Raw genomic sequence first — 14,863 nt, 5'->3', positions numbered from 1 at the left:
CTACACTGGTAACCACTAGTTTGTTCTGGTGGTTTGCAACAAACCATTAGTTTGTGAGTATATTTCCTTTTTGTTTTATTCACTAGTGTGTTGTATTTTTTTTTTTAGATTCCATGTATAAGAGATATCACACAGTGTTGCCTTTCTCTGTGTGACTTACTTCACTTAGCATAGAGTCTTCCAAGTCCATCCATATCACTGCAAATGACAAAGTTTCATTCCTTTTAATATTTGAGTAGTATTTCATTGTGTATGTATATCACATCTTCTTTAGATATTCCCTTGTTGATGTACACTTGGTTTGCTTCATACCTTGATAATGGTAAGCAATGCTGTTATGAACATTGGGGTGCACATATCTTTTGAATTAATGTTTTTGGGTTTTTTTGGATACCCATGCGTGGAATTGCTGGATGGATGTGAGAGCTGGACTGTGAAAAAAGGTGAGTGCCGAAAAATTGATGCTTTTGAACTGTGATGTTGGAGAAGACTCCAGAGAGTCCCTTGGACTGCAAGAAGATCTAACCAGTCCATCCTAAAGGAGATCAGTCCTGGGTGTTCATTGGAAGGACTGATGCTGAAGTTGAAACTCCAGTACTTTGGCCACCTCATGTGAAGAGCTGACTCATTGGAAAAGACTCTGATGCTGGGAGGGGTTGGTGGCAGGAGGAGAAGGGGACGACTGAGGATGAGATGGCTGGATGGCATCACCAACTCGATGGACATGGGTTTGAGTAAACTCCAGGAGTTGGTGATAGACAGGGAAGCCTGGCGTGCTGTGATTCATGGGGTCACAAAGAGTTGGACATGACTGAGCAACTGAACTGAACTGCACTGAACTGATGGTAGTTCTATTTTTAGTTTCCTGAGAAATCTTCATACTGTTTTCTACAGAGGCTGCATCAAGTTACATCCCCCAAACAGTGCACAAAGTTTCTTCACGTCCTCCCCACTGTTTTTTATTTTTATTCTTCTTGATGATAGCCATTTTGATAGGTGTGAGGTGATACCTCATGGTTTTGAATTGTGTTTACCTGATGAGTAGAGATGTTGAACATCTTTTCATGTTCTGTTAGGCATTTCCTTTCCTCTTTGGAAAAGTGTCATATCAGTTTATCTTTCTGCCCATTTTTAAATCTAGTTGTTTGTTTTTTGATCTTAAGTTTATATGTGTTGGACATTAATCTCTTATCAGTCATATCATTTGCAAGTATTTTCTCCCATTAGGTTGGTTGTATTTTCATTTTGTCAATGATTTCCTTTGCTGTGCAAAAGCTTTCAAGTTTGCTTAGATCCTATTTGTTTATTTTTGGTTTTGTTTCCTTTATTTTAGGAGACAGATCAAAAAAAAAATTCTGTGATTTATGTCAAAGGGTGTTCTGCCTATGTTTTGCTCTAGGAGTTTTATAGTATCCAGTCTTTAATTTAGGTCTTTAATCCATTTTGAGTTTATTTTTGTATATAGTATTAGAGAATGTTCTAATTTCATTCTTTTACATGTAACCGTCCAGTTTTCTCAGCACTACTTATTGAAGAGACTGTCTTTTCTCCATTGTATATTCTTGCCTCCTTTGTATTAGTTGCCATAGACACATGGATTTATTTCCGGGCTTTTTATCCTGTTCATTGATCTCTGTGTCTGTTTCTGTGCCAGTGCCATACTGTTTTGATTACCGTGGCTTTTGATGACTGTTGATTTTGTGAAGTCAGGGAGCGTGACTCCTCCAGCCCTGCTCTTTCTCAGGACTGTTTTGGCTATTCCGGGACTTTTGTGTTTCCATACAGATTGTAAGTTTATTTGTTCGAGTTCTGTGAAAAGTACCATTGATATGTTTATAGGGATGGAATTGAGTCTGTAGATTACCTTGGGTAGTATAGTCATTTTAATAACTGATTCTTCCAAACCAAGAACACAGTATATATTTCCATCTGTTTGTGTCATATTTAGTTTCTTTCATCAGTGTCTTTTTGAGTACAAGTCTTTTACCTCCTTAGGTAGGTTGATTTGGTGGATTATTAATTTGGCTATTATATGTATGTATGTATACGTTATGTATATCTATGTATATGTGCACATCTATGTTTAATTATGTTTTACCATAGAAGATTTCCTAAAAGGTCTTACTCAAAAAGCTGGGATAGGAAGTTGCCATGGAAACTGACCTCCAAAGCAAGGTTGCCAGTGGAAATTGTAGCTTGTAATGTTGTGTTGGTACAGCATGTAAGCATACCCTGTCTGTGGTAGATAAAGAGACAACAGAATCTGAGTGACATAATAACATAGTGTATCCAAAAGTAGTAATATGTTGCTGGCAGAGAGAGGACAAACTCTTTCCGATGTGGTTTAGAAAACCTTCAATGAGAAGCAAGGAATCCTGAGGTGTTTTATGGTACTTTGACCTCAGTTTTCTCATCTGTGAAGTGGGAGCATTGGTTACTCAGAGATGGAATATGGAAAAGGCAGAGGTGGGCTTTGACCCTGAGAACGAATGACTCTACTTCCCCATTCAACAAGAGCAGCTCTTTCTTTACTTTTTAAATCTGAGGTATGTATTAAAATCCCTTATAAGATATTAATTTGAAATAAAATATTTTATTGCTTAAAGAATTTGAAGATGTATAAATTAAGATTATCTTTAAGGTTCCTCCAGCTCCAAAAACTACTCTGGCTCTAAAATAAAGAAAAGTTAACTTTCTCATACATGTTTACTTTTTTAAAGCTTTTCTAAAATGAAACAAAATCATGCTTCACAAACTTATAAAGACTATTTTTGGTCCTCCTTCTCTGATTAGCTTACTTAAAAGTGAAGGTGATTTCTTTCCTTTTTCTTCCAAAATTCACTTTTCTCTGACTTGATTAACATCCCAGTAACACAAAGATAAAGCCATAGGTATGGTGGAGGGCAGGAAGTTGAGGATCATCCTTTTAAATTCCCTTCTATCCTTTCATTCTAGGCTAGTCCTTAGAGAAACCATGATGTAGTTAAAGTATGTATTCAGCAATACGCATCTTTCTTTTCAGCATTTCTTCTCCCCAGTTCTCTCCAGATGACCTCATAGAATCGTAAAGGTGAAACAGACATAAAAAACTTTTTGCATAAATTCTTTAAAGATGTGGAAAATGGGATCCTGTGAAGGGGACAGTTTTGTATTGGATAAAGTAATGAGTCATAACTCAAATTCTGGCCTTTTCCAGTTCAGTTCTCTTTCTGGTAGGTTTAGATAACCTCCTTGTGCTTTGGTTTTCTACTATAAAATGGAGATAATAATAGCATTTTCTTTATAATATTGTTGTTGGTATTATGTGAGTGTAGAGCCCTTAGAACAGGGTTGGGACTGTAAAAAGTTTCAATATGTACTCACTATTATTATCATTACTGTGCTTCCATATTATGATAGCAGGTTGCCCAAGGTATACAGTCTGATGGGAACTCCATTTGGGTATCATACCTCTCTTGCATCCCCCAAACAAGTCATTAAAATAACCTCTTAATGTCCGATTCCACCAGGTCACTGTTCTGAGCTTGGTGACATTGGGTGAGTAAATTGGTGTCATCTAGGTAAATGAATTTTATGTTAATATGTTGACTGCTTAACCCTGCCTTTGCCTTCAACTCAGTGAACTGTAAGTGCTTCCAGAAACTCTTTAAGGACCAAGTTTAATGAGGTGACTTAAGATTGTTGTAGGTGAGTGTGTGATTCCTTTTCAGTCAAAAAGTTCTGTCATCTCACCTTGAAGCAGATACCTTTTCCACTGGAATGAATGGGGTCAGCCATGCCATCCTCATCACTTTTAACTCTAATTTCTGGAAAATAAATGCCCACTTCCCAATGGATGAGCATTTAGGATTTAAACACTCTTAAAATTTTCTTTATCGAGGCCACTTGAATGGAATTTTACTTGAGCAGTGGAGAAAAGCTAGTTCTCACCTTTACATTTATCTTAATTTTGAGAAGCAGGCAAATATCTGATGGACAGAAAAAGAATACTGGGAGTGTAACTGGAAGAATCATTAACTTCCAGTGGAGGAAAACACCGTTATGGGGGAAGCTGTGTCTTGAATCTCAGGAGCCCTGAGTCCCAGGTTTGACATGGCCCCTGGGAAGTGGTGATGGCTGTATTTAGAAGGGAGTTTGACCACCAGTCTGTGACATCAGGGCTGAAATCAAATTGTCAGAAGTTTTCCTTTTTCTGTCTTTGGTCTCTTTTTGAATGCCACCTCCAGCCTCCCCTTGTGGCTCAGCTGGTAAAGAATCCCTCTGCAATGCAGGATACCTGGGTTCGACCACTGGGTTGGGACGATCCCCTGGAGAAGGGAGAGGATACCCTCTCCAGTATTCTGACCTGGAGAATTCCATGGATTGTATAGTCCATAGGGTCGAAAAGAGGCGGACACGATTAAGCGACTTTCACTTCTTTCCCTCCTCTCCTTACTGTATACCTGATCCCATTCTGTTTGAGCAGTTCACTTTATTGACATTGTGAATGACCTCCGGGGACTCAGATACTGAGTTGTAGCCTCCTGGAGCTGAAACTCCTCTCCACTGTCAACATCTGCCCAGCACAGCCCTGCAGGGACCCTTTGAGAGTCTGTCAGTGGAAACTCCTACCGCCTTACTTTTGTTTATATTTTCCTTTTCTCACACAATTTTTTTTTTTTTTTTTGGCGGCGGGGAGGGGAGAGAGAGATGAAGACTCCCATTAGGAAGACTGTATCGAGAGTTTCTAAGTGTGATGTGTGGTTACTTTAGTTCCTGTCAATCGCTTTAATATTTCAAAATGGAACCGGCTCTCTGGCGGGCGTGGAAGTGAGCGCTGTGAATGAAATCTCCAAGCACGAACTCCGCGGAACCTCACCTTGGCTGTCTGCCCCACCAGCCGCCGGAGAGGACACAGACCTCGGTTCCCTGGGATTTCCGAGTGTGGTGCCGTGCTATTCATTTTGTGCGGGCTTCGGGAGCCATCGGCACGCGGGGCTGGGGGCCCTGCGCCGCGGCGGGCCGCCCTGGCGCGCGCGGGTCTCCGGGTGCGGGGCTGGGGCCCCGCGAGCTTGTGCCCCGCAGACGGCGGTGCTCCGCGCGCCCCTCCCTCCGCGCCCGCGGGTGCCAGACCTGACGCCGGCCCCTGCGCGCTCGCGGACGGCTCTTCGCAGTTGTCAGTTTTCTCGCTTGTCAGCAGAGCTGCTGGTAAGTGACAGAAAACAGAGAAGGGGCGCGAAGGCAGCGAGGCAGGGAGAGAGGGCCCGGAGGGGGAGCCTCGGGGCGCCCCAGGGCAGGGGGCGCTGGCGCAGCCAGGGTGCGCGTCCTCAGGGTCAGACCGAGCGGCCGCGCGCTGGCTCCTTCTGGGCTCATCCCTCTCCCCGCGCTCCCCTTCTCACTTTCTCGCTCCTCGCCGCCTCTCCTCCCTTCTCGGGCCTCCCTTTCCCCTACAGTACTTCAGCAGCCACACGGTTCGCTCCCGCGGCTCTGTTTGAGGACAGAAAAAAAGAATACTAGTAGGTCCGAGGTGCTTTCTCCTAGAGCAAAAGCACAATTCCTACCCTTGGCACTAGCCCGGGAGCGTGGCTGGTTCCCGCAGCTGCCTCCGGGGGGCATCTGGGCCCAGGGCCGCCGGCTTTCCGGGCCCGCTTTAAGCCAGGATTTGGGGGGCGCAGAAAGGGGAGCGCACGCAGAAAGTGAGGCAGACGCGCGGCGCCGGGCTGGAGCTGGAGGGCTGGACTGGGCCAGGAGGCGGGCGGGGACAGCCCAAACTCACTCGGGCCTCACTCCCAGTGATAACCTGCAGCTATGGAGTCGCCCACCAAGGAGATTGAAGAATTTGAGAGCAACTCTCTGAAATACCTGCAACCCGAACAGATCGAGAAAATCTGGCTTCGGCTCCGAGGGCTGTAAGTAAACCTGTTTACTTCTCTTGCCTCATTCCCCTCTCTCATCAGTATTTTAACTACACAGCCCCGGTCACGACTGCTCACTCTCACTCCTGCCTGGCCCTTTAAATACAGCGGGAGAAGTTCCACAACCGCTTCCTAGTTAATTACAGTCACTGCTGCCTTGCTTTCAACAATGAGACGTGTCTTTCTGAGTGCTGTAGAATGCCTTGCTGTTTCCAAGTCATGCTTGCTTTGAGGAAGGGGAGATGTCCTTAGATTTCACTTACACTATAGCTCAATATTCATGGAGAATTTTTGTTTTTTAATTGATCAGGGGAGAAAAGTTTGGGGACTCAGATCACAGATTTTTAATCGAAGGAAGAGTTATTCTCTGGAAAATGCTTGCAGACACCTTGGCAGGTGGTCCAAGAACTTACCAACAGTTCAAATTCAATATGCCTTCTGGCTGTTAAACCTTCCTCTTTCTCTCCCTAGCCTACTGCAACTTCAGATATTTTCTTAGGATTCTTTCTAGCAGGAAAAGAGTTACTGGAAGGAAGGGCTGTTTTTGGAGACAGTAGGGTTCAGAAACAATATTGGAGTTTCCTAGCAAGATCTGAACACTGAAACAGGTCATTTGTTTTCAATATGGTGGCCAGAATTCTAGCTGGACTGAGGGACAGAGATCTCTGAATTTCATTCACTTCATTGGGTTCTGCCTGTTCTTGGGTGCTGAGGAGAAGTGACCTGAAAGTACATGTTTTTTCCTGTGAAAAGATTTCTTAAACAATGAACTGCTGGTTATCCCAGTCAGGAAGCTGTAGTGACAGCTGTATGGTTACGGCTTGCTTCTCAGTTGACCAGGTAGGTTCCAAAGATACCTTCCATAACCACCAGATATTTGCCATCAAATATCTAGTGCAGGTTAAAAAAAACAGGTTTTCTCCAAGTATATTTTCCAGATACTCTGTTCCTACCAAGGGCGGTGATAGGAAAACCAGCTCCTGTGTAGTTTGTTTTGTTGCAGTTATGTTTTTGAAAGCACACATGTATGCCTGTGCACGTACACACACACACACACACATACCCCAAAACAAGTCAGAAAGGCACTGATCTGAGTTATCTTCATCTTGGGGGAGACTATATTCCAACCAGGATATTCAGAGTTTCTAAAGGAAAGCAGTAAGATAGGTGTTTCTTTAAGGCATCCCTATTTAAAGTGCACTTTGTAAGAGCGCTTCCATCAGTAATCAAAGTGAGTTTCATTGCCATTGATCTAAATGGGAAACCATGCCAAGTAGCATGATTTTTGGATTGTTTGGCTGCTGCAAGCAGAGGCTGTAAACTTATGAGGAAATCTGGTCTTTTTGGGTGACAGGCTCTTCCAGCAGTTGAGATGCATGCAATGCAGCACCTCTTTCACAGAGGTGTTTACAAGTTCATGTCCTACGTAATGAACATTCCATCTCATCATATTGAGGTGCACACAGAAAGTTTGTTGCATCCACAAAGTCTGGGTCCCTGGTATACAGTGTCAAGGTGTTGTCAAGCTGGTCTCCTTGCCACCCCAGCAGGAGGGACTCATATGCATATACTCAGAAACTGCTTCCCTTAGGCTTCTTTACAGTTTCCACCAACTCAACAGAGCTACTCAGGTTGGAGTAGAGGGTTTGGGCAAATCAGCCAGGCTGAGGTGGAAAACTTATATGAAAAAGTATTTGGAGCTTACAACGAACACACAGTCTCAACTTCCTCTGTTTCATCTGTTAGGCTTCTCTCCCCAGATTGTTGGGGTGTGATGTATCTGTTTACCCAGCACCCTGTAGTTTTGAATATAAAAGGTGTGGGTTGATTCTTTTCCAAGCGTGTGTTTTTGAGTCCCTCTCTGAAACATCCTGCTCAGCAGCAGTCCCAGGAGATCTGTAACTTCACGTTTCTAATTTGAAAAAGGACATGTTACTATTGTTATGACATTATTTTTTTTTTACTACTGTTATGGTTCTTACTACCACTTTAAAACAAAACAAAACAGTAGTGCTATAATAAGTTGCTAAAGATTCTGGAGACCAAAGCACATGCTTTTTTATACAACTTAGAATAACACTTCTGCAGTTAACAAAATAGAAACATTAGGAGATGGAAGGATGTGTATCTATTTGTCTGCACAGTGCATTAACAATAAGAGAAAAGAAGCTGCTCTTCCACATTTTAGAAAGACTCAATAGCCACAGTTGAATTTTTACACCAATTTATTATCACGACATCTATATAGTAGGGGCTTTATATGTGACCAGAGATAGTCAGGAATTCAGTTCAGCTTGTTTGAGAGCCATCTAAGCTCAGGACTTGATCATCTCCTGCCTGGACTGTTCACTGGTATCTGTCTCCTTCTTGTAAGTATCTTGCCTATTTAATCAATTTTTGAATTTTTCATCTCCTCAATTAAAATGTTAGTTCTTTAGGGTGGTGACTGTGTGTGTCTTGCTCACTGCTGTAACCTCCAGTGCCTAGAACAAGGTTTGGTACATAGTAGGTACTTAATCAATATGTGATGAAAGAAGTATGAAGACTCAGAGGTAAACTTCAATATTCAAAATGAAGATTATAGGCTTATAGGTCACATGATACTATCAACACAAAAGTTTATGAACTAGATGGGTGGTGGGTTTAATTAACATCATTGCCCAGGTTGGGCACAGGAATCTAAACTGAAGTGGAAAGTTGGGAAGGCCACGGCTTATATTTAGCTAGGTTCTCTCTTTTCCTCCCCTTATCTCTCTTCTTTTCTGCACTGGTCTGGAGTGGTCTTTACCAGCAGCAAGAGGATTATTGCCAAGAATCTACAGTGCAGAGAATATAGGGGCTGATCCTCTATATAGTATAAGCCCCACACATCCCCCTGTCCACACTTTACTTTTTTCTTTAGCATGTTTCACTATCTTGATACTATATGTTTAATTTATTTGTTATGTTTACTTCCTCCAACTAAAATATATGTTCCCTGAGGACATAGTTCTGTTTTTTTTTTTTTTTTTGGTCTGTTTTAGTTACGAAAGTACCTCCAGTACCTACAGATACTATGTGGTCTACAGTAAATTACCAATACATATTTGAAAGCTAGGACTGTTTGCTGTATTTCTCTAGGAAAGAATTAGGAAGAACTCTTAATCTAACCTTGTAACCTCAGCATACTAATCGTACGTCAAATATTGGAAATGTGAATTTTAAGCACTATCTACCACTGCTGAGGTGACAAAACCCTGCAAGCGCAGGTGTTTATTATGACAACTCCCTCTTCCCTTGAGGGAGGCGCTGCCCACCAATGTGTGGAGGCCATCTGTGGTTCAAGGAGGGGGTGATGTTCCTCAGCCTCCCCCCACAGTCCTCTCCTACACATGCTCACGTCTCTCTAAGCCGGAAGGAAACAAACACTATACACCTGAGCCTTCTTAATTATATCTGTCAGGGGGGTGCTGTCCTCTTGTATTTCTGAGAAGAGCCTCTTTTTGTGAGTGTTTCTGTTTCCTCAGCTGTCCCCCAAGTGCTGTTGTCCTTGCTCTTTCCTCTGTAGGAGTGGGTGGAATTGTTAAGGGCCCCTCCCAATGGCTGTTTTGTTAGGGAATCTTCCAGTCAGGGAAAATATGATGACTGCACTTGCTTCCTCTGGTGATGAGGGGGAGCCTCACAGTGCTCTGGGTTTGAGTCATAACTTGTACCTTGGGTCCCAACCAAGAGTTTTTCTTATTATATGATGACAAAAGGGCGCTCTCTCTTTTTTTTTTTTAATTGAGGGCAAGAGAACAGGTTCACTTATTTCTTGGCATTTATTGTCACAATGGTAATTAAGCCACCATGTGTTTGTTTTGCCCAACTATGAGGCAGTCAATACAGTAAACTTTATGCTTATATAACACTCTGAAGATGATTGCTGCTTTTTTCACATTATCTAAAGTAGTATTATGGATATAAATGGAGGTATGATTTCTTATGTTTATTGTCTCTTTCTTCCAACTAAAATACAAGTTTCATGAAGGCATAGTATTTTGGGGGTCTGTCTTGGTTACTGATGTATCCCCAAATGTATGGTTATTAGGGTCACAGGCTGGAATTATTGTTTCTGTCTATTCAGCATGCTTTCCCACCACCTGCCTCCTTATTATGGCAGTAAACCCTGTCCTGTCACTCCTTTGCCTGTTCCCTGCTCCGGGTTCCCCATGGGCTCAAGATGCCAGATTGGCCAATCATAGAATTCTTGCCTTTCTGCCAACAGTGGTCATTCTCAAGTGTGGCACAGAACCCAAGCAGTGGAGTCCTCCACTGAGATTCCCTGTTGGCCAAGGGAGAGTGCTGCTTTGCCTTTTTCTGGATTCTCCTGGTGGTTGCTGCTGGGTTCACTTCTTACTGTGTGGATAGGATGTTTCAATGACCAGAGTTAGGCCAACACTTACAGAGAAGCAGAGGGGAGAAGAAGGAGTGAAAATCCCTGGGTCTGCTCCTACATTTCCGCATTCCTACAATTGTTTATCTGGTTCAATCTGCTGTCCCAGCTACATGAATCCATCAGGCTCTGTTCCTGCTTAGGCTCCTTTGAGTTTGGGGTCTCTGAAAGTCTTCACTAAAACCCTACTGTGAAGTACAGAAAACTTAAGTGACTTTTCCAAACTATACATCAAAAGTAGGCCAGGGGGTAGAGGGGGATCCGTAGGCAAAGATGCCTAGATCTTTGGTTTCCTATTTCTCATTTAATAAAGCCTTCTCATTCTGTATTTTCTTTCTACTCATCTGACTTTTCTTTTTTAAATAGGGTCATCAATGGTCAGGCAGCTGTTCAGAAGTTTACTCACTTAACATTTACTGAGTGTCTATTATGTGCCAGTTACTTTGATAAACTCTGGGTGTGCCAAAGTAGATAAGCTATAAGGCTATAGCTAAATAGATGAACACCTAGAAGTGTTGACTGTAGTTACAAAGGGATGTGCGGGGAGCTCCTTCCTCCTGGGAGGGCCAGAGAAGGTGTGAGCAGTGAGCTGCAGATGATGTGAGCAGAGTCCTTGGGGTCACGAGGAAGAAACATGCACAGATTTCTTTCATTCATGTTAGCCTTTTGCAGCGACACAAGGGAAATGGGGAGTCATCCAGTCAGTCCAGAATAAATGAGCTCAGAATTCAGAGCTGTTTTTATGGACCACTGGAGAAGCTGCGCCTGCCTACGAGGAAGACAGCCTGAGTTCAGTGCCTTTCCTTGGGCTCACCTTTTACCGGTAATCCTGAGGGAGAGAGTGCGTTTGGGTCTAGTTGCGGTCATTCCACATGGAGCTATTGGACGGAAATCTCCCAGCTCACCTTGGAAGCAATGGGCCCCTACATTGGTCCCTGGTCCATCAGCTGTCCAAGAAACAGGGTTACCTTCCCTGTGTAAGACCTTGGATAGTTTTCTTTAAAAGGTAACTGTGAGGTATCCTCTGGCAGCTCATCGAGTACAATATTGAGGGGTAGATAAAGCTAGTAAGTGGCGGTAACAGTGTGCCAAGGCACCGAGGGATGGGAGGACGGAGAGAGAAATTTAGAAAGGAAGGCAGGGGCCAGGCAGTGACACATGGAATTAAAAGAAAATTTATTTTTGGTTTATTCAAAACTATACATGCTCATGGTTTAAGGGGGCAGGTATTTGAATACGTTGTGTGTGTGTGTGCGTGCGCACATGTGTGCGCCAAGTTGTTTCAGTCATGCCTAACTCTTTGTGACCTTATAGACCGTTGCCCTCTGGGCTACTTTGTCTATGGGATTCTCCAGGCCAGAGTACTTGAATGATTTGCTATTTGAGCACATTATACACACATACAAATGTGTTCTGGGCATTCTCCATTCATCTTTCAGGGAATCTTTTTTTTGGATACTTGTAATTTCAAGGACTTTACATTTTATTCCTTCTAAGGAAGTGTTCCTAAGGAAGTGTTAAAAGACTTTAAGCTAGCGAGTAACAAAACGAGATTTGAATTTTAAGATGGCTATTCTGGAAGAAGGCTGGAGGACGGATTGGAGAAGAGACTTGAGGCCTGGAGATTAGTTGGAGAACATTCTTCAGTGATGGTAGTACCACCGAGGAAGAGAGAATAGGAGGCACGTTTGACATTAGAAAGGAGCAGAAAGAGAGAGAGAAGTTGTCTTCCAAGTTTGTTTTGTCTCAGATGTCTTAGTGAGTTTGGCGTCTTTGCCTTGTTAGAGACCACAGAGAGAAGCATGGGCTTGGATGCAGCAGAATGATAAATTTGGGTATAGATGTGGTGAGCTGGAGCATATCTTGGACCACCTTTGGAAGGTCCAACAGCTGTTAGTAATAACAGCCTAAAAAACATGGAGAGATCTTTGGCCTGGAGCCTAGGGTCTGAGAGTCATAGTTGTGGGTTAAAGCCTTGCAAAGAGATGAACAGGGAAGAGGGGCTTCATCTGAATCTCACTAATAAAGTAAATCCAAAAGAATAATGTAAAAAATTGTTGTTTATTTCCCGCAGAGTACATATTTTAGGTATTAATTGGGCCTTCCACTCTCCCATTTAATTGCAAATGTCAGAAAGTTCAGCATATTTTTCTTGGATTGCTATTATACATTGGATATTAGGAGCTTCAAAAGAGATATGAAAATATTAGGAAGAAAGCCCTGCTTTTGGGAAACTTATAGTCTAGTTAAGAAGACAAGACATTTCTTTACAGAGGTGAAAAGTTAAAAAAAGACAAAGTATGGACAAAAAAATTAATTGCTATATAAATGACATTGACACAATGTCCTAGGATTTAGTGAAGGAAGACATTTGTGTTTGAGGGGGTGTTTTTGAATCTTTTTTCTCCTAATAAAGATGGATTGTCTCCCTGAATTATGTTCTTAATGTATATGGAAGGGGAGAAAGATGTGAATATCAAAAAGGGTTAAGTAGATTCTTAAATTTAGAATGAAAATTTCTATACTTGAATACTAATACAGTATATTAGTACATCGTCACTTGCTTGTCATAATTTGGTTGTGCTAACTTACTAGCTAATTGGGCTTCCCTGGTGGCTCAGACTGTAAAGAATCCGCCTTCAATGCAGAAGACCTAGGTTCAATCCCTGGGTTGGGAAGATCCCCTGGAGAAGGGCATGGCAACCCACGCCAGTATTCCTGCCTGGAGAATCCTCAAGGATAGAGGAGTCTGGTGGGCTACAGTCCGTGGGGTTGCAAAGAGTCGAACACAAGTAAGCAACTAAGCATCAGTTCAGTTCAGTTCAGTTCAGTTGCTCAGTCGTGTCCTACTCTTCACGACCCCATGAATCACAGCACGCCAGGCCTCCCTGTCCATCACCAACTCCCGGAGTTTACTCAAACTCATGCCCATCGAGTCGATGATGCCATCCAGCCATCTCATCGTCTGTCGTCCCCTTCTCCTCCTGCCCACAGTCCCTCCCAGCATCAGGGTCTTTTCCAATAAGTCAACTCTTCGCATGAGGTGGCCACAGTACTAGCACTAGCTTATTACAACTCAGTATTTTGCAACCAAGTGTTTATTATTTTGACTGTTCTACAGCCTCTGTCTTTTGAGAAGTAGCCCTAATCAGAGAGATTTCTTCATTTCTAGCTCCATTTTCTGTCTTCCATTTTCTTTGGCTCATTTTCCTTGGTTCCAGTTTCCTCTTGTGGTGGGAAAGTGCTCACATGACCCACCTCATAGCTTTTTGAGGGATGACTAAGAAAAATAATGATTAAATGTGAGGCACATTTATATATCTTTGCTTACGATCTCTTGTATTGACTGGTAGTGTCATGTCCATCACAACATGGGTTTGCAGCAAAGACAGAAACCTGGAGGCTAGGTGGGGTCGTTTCTGCTGTTTTAAAGGCAGAAAGAGACCACGACCCAAGAAACCAAATGTAATGAGGCTCTTGACTTGGACCTTGTGGGGACTGCTGGGCGTGAGCCAGGCAGTGAGACTAGGAGCTTGGAGCCTGCCCCCTGCAGAAGGGTCTGGTGGAGCTTGGCTGGGTGGATGGAGCTCCCTACACCCTGCAGGAGGCCAGCCTGTTGTATAGTCTTGTCCAGTGGGGGCAGCCTTGTGCTGTGTCTCCCAAGGTGTCCTGTGGTACACACACTGGGCCTCTGACTCTTGGAGCACCCATAGTTCTGCTCACCCTTCACATCACCTCTGCCTCATTCATGGCCTTTTTCCTGACAGCTCTTTGCCTGCTAAGTTGTTTCAGTCATGTCTGACTTTATGTGACCGCATGGTCTATAGCCTGTCAGGCTCCTCTACCCATGGAATTTTCCAGGCAAGAATACTGGAATGGGTTGCCATTTCCTACTCTAGATCTTCCTGATCTAGGGATCAAACCTGTGTCTCATGTCTCCTGCGTTGGCAGGTGGGTTCTTTACCATTAGCGCCACCTGGGAAGCCATCCAGAAGTGGTCCTCCCACCATTCTTTTCCACTCCATCCCAAAGGCCTATTGCAGGGACCCAGTATTCAATATTCGATTAAAATACAGCTTTCCTTTCCCTTGAGGCCACTAGAAGAGTGAAAATCAACTTGAGGATGCATTTTGGCTGAAAGTCACTATTGGACATCCAGAGAACATTAAATGCTATTTATCCAGATTCCAAATACCCGAAATTCTTAAATAACCAAGACTTTTCCTACACTTTAGAGACACTGAATAAATCCAGCAGTGGACTATTAGTCTTTTATAACTACTCCCCAGTGTGTTTTAGTAGTTCAAATTCAGATTAATATCCCACCCCCCCTTTTTTTCCTCTACTTCTCTGAGTCTTGTCTAAGGATGGCTCTAAGAGGTTTTACACATCTTTAAATTACCACCCCCCACCAATATTTTATATTTACTATACTATTCTAGGTTGTTACTTGGAGCCTGGTCTGTTACTGTGAGGAATTATAAACATTTTCATGAACAGCATCCTTTGTAGCTGATTTGAGAACTATAAGGGTGAATTATTGTAAATCAGGGCT

General features: G+C 43.0%; 1 protein-coding gene across 14 annotated transcripts in view; it reads left to right on the top strand.

The window, feature by feature from the left end:
* Positions 1-14,863, top strand: part of PDE1C (phosphodiesterase 1C) — a 585,243-nt gene that overhangs the window by 272,549 nt on the left and 297,831 nt on the right. The window contains exons 1-2 of one of the 14 annotated variants that reach the window (XM_070468278.1): positions 4,725-5,187; positions 5,773-5,888. The exons of 9 other annotated variants lie outside the window; for them this stretch is intronic. In XM_070468278.1, the coding sequence (XP_070324379.1) occupies positions 5,788-5,888 (101 nt within the window). In that variant the 5' untranslated portion in view covers positions 4,725-5,187; positions 5,773-5,787. Of the gene's footprint in view, positions 1-4,724; positions 5,188-5,243; positions 5,889-14,863 lie in introns of those variants that run through there. 4 more of the 14 variants (XM_020908900.2, XM_070468295.1, XM_070468269.1 and 1 more) reach the window with 4 other exon arrangements.

This window comes from Odocoileus virginianus, chromosome 1 (assembly GCF_023699985.2).
Source record: "Odocoileus virginianus isolate 20LAN1187 ecotype Illinois chromosome 1, Ovbor_1.2, whole genome shotgun sequence".
NCBI lineage: Eukaryota > Metazoa > Chordata > Mammalia > Artiodactyla > Cervidae > Odocoileus > Odocoileus virginianus.
The sequence above is the reverse complement of the archived record's forward strand: the minus strand, read 5'-3'. Positions and strand labels throughout refer to the sequence as shown.